This window comes from Helianthus annuus, chromosome 15, assembly GCF_002127325.2.
Source record: "Helianthus annuus cultivar XRQ/B chromosome 15, HanXRQr2.0-SUNRISE, whole genome shotgun sequence".
In the NCBI taxonomy this organism is placed as follows: Eukaryota; Viridiplantae; Streptophyta; class Magnoliopsida; order Asterales; family Asteraceae; genus Helianthus; species Helianthus annuus.
The window spans coordinates 11479219-11486649 of record NC_035447.2 but is presented as its reverse complement, the minus strand read 5'-3'; the positions used below and the strand labels follow the sequence as shown (position 1 = coordinate 11486649).

At 30.5% G+C, this 7431-nt stretch overlaps 1 protein-coding gene across 1 annotated transcript in view; it reads right to left on the bottom strand.

The window, feature by feature from the left end:
- The window catches only part of LOC110910617 (dicarboxylate transporter 2.1, chloroplastic), a 19302-nt gene extending 16590 nt beyond the window's left edge, over positions 1-2712 (bottom strand). Inside the window, exon 1 of the mRNA XM_022155240.2 lies at positions 1990-2712. Coding sequence (XP_022010932.1) covers positions 1990-2610 — 621 coding nt within the window. The 5' untranslated portion in view covers positions 2611-2712. The remainder of the gene's footprint in view (positions 1-1989) is intronic.
- Between the last annotated feature and the right edge of the window lie 4719 nt (positions 2713-7431).

The window sequence follows — 7431 nt, the reverse complement described above, 5'->3', positions numbered from 1 at the left end:
AACAAAGAAACTAAATGACAATAATAAAGAGTATTGCTTCGTATTTATGTTGATTTATCACTTTTATAGTTTCCATTTATAATATTGCATATTTAAGCATCTTTATGAAAATATATATTAAAGTGTTTCTTTTCATAAATTAAATTCCAGACTTAACTTTGATTATACATGTTTTTTGACTCATCGAGAGTTCTCGTTTAAGATGTATGGTTATGATAACCTAGGTGATCTTAATAATCACATTTGTAGAGAGAGAGATGGTGGGATGACTTGAGTGATGAAGTTCCCTCTCTAATAATCTCTATATACACCCAAAGGAAAAAAAAAAATCTATACTTATCTAGTAAGGATAAATACATCTATCGAATATATACAAATTAATAATATACGGGTAATTAAGTTAATGTTCAATGTATAGGATAAATGATAATAAGGCCACATTTGATATATTTATGAAATATATTCTTACATTTATAAGTTGGTTAATGATTACAGAGTGTTATAAATAAAATTATTTGGGTATACCTCATCTACAGCTTTATAAACTTATAGCCATAACATACCTAAAATTATTTAGCATGTTTACTTTATTTAGCGTGTCCAAGAATTGTCTTGTAATATACATAATTGGCCCACTTTTAAATAAAACAAAGCATATAGATATATACATAATTGGCCCACTTTATTTACAGAGTGTTATAATAGTTGAAAGCATATAGAGTAGATAGAAACGTATATAGACAATATGTTATCAATTTTATATTAGATGTTGCATTGGTTTGATGGGTACCCTCTTTCGTTTAAGAATCTTTGAAAAATAACAAAATAAGGATAATGTTAAATCCTCATTATTATTTTTAATTAAGAAAAGATAAAACTATTAATGAAATAGTTACTGTATTTAATTAATACTAATCTTTTAGTAGATAAGTTTTAGCCCTTATTATTAAAAAAAATAACAAGATACAAAAAATAAAAATACATATTAAGTCTCTTTATGAATTAATTTCCATTAATAAAAGATGATAAATATATAAATGATAAATTATTTCCATTAATAAAAGATGATAAATATTTCAAAAATAAATATAATTTAAATTTAAATTGAAGTAAGACTTTTCAAAAATAAATATAATATAATTTAAATTGAAAGTAAGACCTTTCAAAAATAAATATAATATAATTTAAATTGAAGTAACACAAACTAAATGAATATGTTGAAATAAAATACCACCTAAAATAGACTAATAATTATTAAGAAAATTATATCTGATAAATTTTCTTTATTTGGTACTTTTTTTTTTCTTTTCTACAATTTAATTGTGACATTTCCATATCTTTTACATATGTTGATTTAACTTATATGGTAATTTTACATATGTTGATTTAACTTATATGGTAATAGCTACTCCGAACAAATTGTGAGTGTTGAATGATCTGTCCGTCTAAAGTGCGTTATCACATCCTATCGCAAATGCTGACTTTGTATTTCTGATCATTATTGTCCACAAAAAAAGCCATTTGTATCAAATGCAATTATTTACCACAAATGGATGCCCAAAGATTCTAATTCTATTCTAATCTTCTATAATAAGATAATACTTGCAAGTTATTTGATGACGCGTTTCTTTTTTTTTCTTTTTTTAACAGTAAATTTCTTTTATTCCTGTCGAGACGTTTTTTATGTTTACATGTCTCTTCATTGGTGTACACTGTATAAACTATAAACACCCTGCTAACTAACCGTTACTTCCGTCGTTTTAACTATCAAACATACTTTTGTACTTCTAGTAATTCTAGTGTAATGGGCATATAACAATGTAATTAGTTTCTAAAAGTGTAATTTACTCACGACAATATTTTAAACACTTGGTCTTGGGTTTAAGTATCACAGACGACAGGAAAAAATGATATTTTGCCGTTAAAAAAAAAAAGACACTTTCTAAAAGACCAACAACATAAAGTAACCTAACCATGTTATGTGCTTACCTGAAATTGAGATTGAATAAGATATGCACCAAGCTTCCTCGCCGAACCATCTTTCGGCCTACTTTCAGCAGCAATCGCCAACGAATTAATAATCGGCAAAAATATCCCGCCGGCTCGCGCGGTTGTACTCGGCATAGCCGGCGAAATGATAGCTTCACATATCGCTAACCCATACGCCAAACCCAACGTACTCTTCCCCAACCACCGGACAAAGTACATTGCCATCCGATCACCAAGCCCGGTTTTCACAAACCCACGGCTAAAAAAGAACGAAACAACGATCAACCATATCACTTCGTTGGTAAACGCGGCAAACGCATCTTTGAACTTGAGTGTTCTGGTTATGACCGTGATCGTTAAACACACGAATGCCCATGCGCCCACTGGCAACGGGCCCAGGATGAGCCCGGCGATGGTGGTGAGGAATATTGCAAACAGTCGCCACGCCTGTTTCGACACCTCTGAAGGTTTAGGGATGGCGAAACAGACGATGAGGCCGACTGCTATAGAGATTGCTAGAGGGATTGGCTTTGCTACCGGGAAACCCGAGAGTTGAGTGCGGCGGCGCGAGTGGGTGGGGATGGTTATGAAGGTGTTAGGATCCGGTTGAGGGTTTGACATGTTTGATCTGGCTGTTATGGAAGTGGTTGTAACTTATAGTGGAGGGGAAGTATAGAGGGGATGTATATATGTGGTTAAGGAAAAGAATTCATTAGCATCAAATTAGGTGACTGTTGCAACAGATTCGGTAGTAAATTACAACATGTGCATCTTTTACTTGAGGTCATTTTGACCAGAAGATTACAAAATACATATTAAGTTATCGAAAATGTTTGCTTAATTTTCGTATTTGGATTTAGAAATATTCACAATTTGGGGAATAAAAATTGGACCACTAACTAATTAACTAACGTAGCAAACGTATATACATATTGTCAAAATTGGATAATGGTTTCGTCCTGTCTTGGATTTGTTAGGGGAGCGGTTGTTGAGTATGAAGCCACTTGATCAAGTGGACATCAGAAATGCTTTTCTGATCAGAGGATAAGAAGATAGAGTTATCCAATCTTCTCTGTTCCCCATTATTCCCGGATCATGTTTGTCACCTTCTTTCTCTTCCTTCAATCTCTATATAAGAGATTCATTTGTAGTGTAATCTTTGTACCTCACCCAAGCTTAATATAAACTCCTAGTTACCCGTGGACGTAGGACAATTTAGACCGAACCACATAAATCCTTGTGTTCTTGATTGTGGCAGATTGTGTGAGAGCAGAGTGTGTGTGGTCCAAGTTCGTGTGTGAGAGCGTTCGATCCTAACAGCGGTAACAACTCTTGACCAAGGGTGCGTTCGTTCAATAGACACGACTTGGCATGTGTAATTTACAATTTGTTGAGGTTGTTTGTGATGAAGTCCCGAACCACGTAAATCCTTGTGTTCTTGATTGTGGCAGATTGTGTGAGAGCAGAGTGTGTGTGGTCCAAGTTCGTGTGTGAGAGCGTTCGATCCTAACAGCGGTAACAACTCTTGACCAAGGGTGCGTTCGTTCAATAGACATGACTTGGCATGTGTAATTTACAATTTGTTGAGGTTGTTTGTGATGAAGTCCCGGACTCACTAGTAACCCAAGTGTTCAAATACAAAGCTTAGCAAAGCAACGTTCGAACGTTGGACCAGTTACACTCTTCCACCACCATTTCATGCACGTCCTTGTGCATACCCGCAATCCCATACTTATGCACAAGCCAAATGACAGTGCATCTTTCCTCCATAAGATTGAGAATGGTTCAGTTTGGTAAGGACACCCGATAATTCAGCAACATAGATCTTTAGTCGGGTCGGTTTAGGAGTTTGCATTAGATGCTTTTGTTGGCACTAATGTTCGCCGTGAGGGTTCAGGACGGTGACATGAAGGAGGTTAGCAGTTTGTTCAAGGTGCGGCACTGCTAAGTCGTAGGTTGTTGAACACGATCACGGAGGGCTTTGCTTAAACTAAGACTAGGTTGGAGCTCACGATCTCATACTCGCGGCTTACAAAGACCTTCGCCGAAGCGCCCCATATTTTGGTATTCTCCAACCACCATTGGGTAAGTGTACATGTTCCAACTTACAGGAGGATCAACCTGCTATGATACCATTTTGTTATGGGGTCGTCTCTCGAGGCCGCCTGTGCCGGCCGAGGGCCAGCCAATCTATCCCACTTTATAAGAGGAACATGTATGATTTGCCCACACATCGATTTCCATGTAAATGTATAGACGCAAAGATTAGTTGAATCACATGGACTTTTAAGTTTATTTTTGTTACATTGACATGTATGTTAACTCAATCTTTTTACCCAAATATAACATATCATTTTAAAATTATCTTTACCTGGTCAGAGTCGGCTCTGAGCATGGGTCGGGTGGGCGTCGGCTTAGGGCCAAAAACGTAAATGGGTCCGTTATTTTTTTAGGATTTTTTATATATTTTATATACATTATATTATTTTTTTAAACATAAATAATTGTTTCAATCCAATCACCAGGGCAAATTACATAAAAATAGCAAGTATACATTATATTATAAAAATAGCAAGTATACATTATATTATATTATATTATATTATATTATATTATATTATATTATATTATATTATATTATATTATATTATATTATATTATATTATATTATATTATATTATATTATATTATATTATATTTTATTATATTATATTATATTATATTATATTATATTATATTATATTATATTATATTATATTATATTATATTATATTATATTATATTATATTATATTATATTATATTATATTATATTATATTATATTATATTATATTATATTATATTATATTATATTATATTATATTATATTATATTATATTATATTATATTATATTATATTATATTATATTATATTATATTATATTATATTATATTACTAGCTTACAACCCCGTGTATTACACGGGTTGAGTGACGAAAAATGTAAATTATAAACTTGTATATAATCCTTATTAATGAAATGACTTATTTAGATAAATTAGTAAAAATAAAGAACAGTTATATTTTCGTTACTTGTACATGTGATTTGATACTTTATTAGTAATTATTGTTTATATCCAAATAATATATTTTATCTTAACAAATATATGGTTAGGGTAAAATGAAAACTTCTACAAGTTGTGAGAACTTAGAGAACTTAACCTTACAAAAGGTGTTATAATTTTTTACAGAGAGTGTGAATGAGCGATTAGAGACTCAAAGTGTTAAACTTTTTAATTTTGGATTCAAGTAGTTAAAACCACTAAAACATAGGGACTTAAAAAGTAATTTACCATTAATTATATTATATAATATTATATTATATTATATTATATTATATTGTATTGTATTATATTATATTATATTATATTATATTATATTATATTATATTATATTATATTATATTATATTATATTATATTATATTATATTATATTATATTATATTATATTATATTATATTATATTATATTATATTATATTATATTATATTATATTATATTATATTATATTATATTATATTATATTATATTATATTATATTATATTATATTATATTATATTATATTATATTATATTATATTATATTATATTATATTATATTATATTATATTATATTATATTATATTATATTCCGATGTCTTTAACCGATTACCTACTGTTGGCCTTGGGCGGCGGCGAAGTTTGAGATTTCCGACCTGGGGTTCGAAAACGTATATACCCAAAAATTTCTATAGAACCGGGGGGTCGAAAACGTATATACCCAAAAATTTCTATACGAAAGCTAACACTACTAAGCGAAAAGTTCGCGGGGGGTCCCCCCCCCCCCACCTTCTCCCCTGGTCTTGGGTTCGAGTCTGTTTTTTGGCATTTTGTAGAGGCTTTTTTCTGAACTACCTAAGCAGTACTCTTTCTTCTTTTCTTGTAAGGCTTTTTTTTTTCTGAAAGGGAGTACTCTTTCTCTTTGAATGCTGCAACACAAGAGTCACCAACAACCCACCATTTCATATTTCATGACAAAAGAACCATTGATGTATCCCTTTCATATTTCCCGTCAAAAGAACCATTGATACATATTCTTTTATCTGGTGTTGAATTGTGTTACTTATTTTCTTTTTCTTTTATCATTCACTTAAGTTTTCGTTTTTTTTTAATATTATCCATAATCCATATATATATATTTTTTTAATATTAACATGGTAAGGAATAGTGATCATTTGTCTTTTATGGATTTTTTTTTCATAGTTAACTTTAGTGTTTTTCATTTTCTTAACAAAAAAAAATAGTTTTTTATTATTTACCACAATAGTTAAATGAGTTTAGCTTTTTTATTAGTATTTGTTTTATGTTTTTCTTTGAATTTAGTCGTCGAACGGTTGCTAATTTAGCACTGTTTTTGTTGGTCATATTTGATCCCCATCTTTTTTTTTTGTTTGGTTGTAATGTACTACGGTGTTTGGTGGTCACATATGGTTTCTTATTTTTTACTCTCTGACTATCTAATATATGTCGATATAAATTTGATTTCGTCTACATTTTACATCATATGAGTCATTTGGTTTTAGAAATTCGTGTTTTTTTTTATTTTACGTTTTTTCCTGATTTTGGCCGTCGTTCGATTGCTACTTAGCATGGTTTTATGCCTCGTCCTGCAACGCTGATAGCACGGTTTTACACCTCCTGCACCTCAACGTTGGGAATCAAGACTAGTTATTATTAGTTATAAACATATTTTGTTTTGTCTTAGCTTCTAAAATAATTTTTTTACAAATTATTAACATGTTCGGTTCGTTATAGTACCTCTAATAGGGTTTGATCGAATTGTTGAGCACCGCAACCACAACGCAACGGCCTTGAATTCTTCATTTACTAGGGTGGTTAGGGACCGGTTTTTTTTATCTCACCAAGAGCCCAGTTCTTTTTTAACATTTTCGGAGAAGGCCAGTACCTATTCACTATACAAGATTTGTTTAGTAATACCTTTTTAGTGTTTTCTTTTATATACATCAGGTTATAAGATAATCTGAGATCGAAGACAACCATCAAATTTCGTGGTCGAAATAATTATACATATTAAAATAAAGTTGCCATGAATAGTGATTTTTAATTTTTAAGCAATTGTTTTAATTTTCTTAATAATATTTTATTTATCATATATTTTTATTATTTTTCTGACAATTCTATGTTTATTTTTTCAACATTCAATATAAATCTATTAAAAACGGATAATGTGCCACTATCGTACTAAATCGAACCAAAACTGATTGTTTTTTTTCAACATTGCAGTAAAATTATATTGAACGGATATTGTACCTCTGTCGTACCAAAAAACAATTGAAACCGACTGAATAATATATGTATATGTACCAATATTTATTTTTATTGTGTTTGCTTCCGATAAACCAATA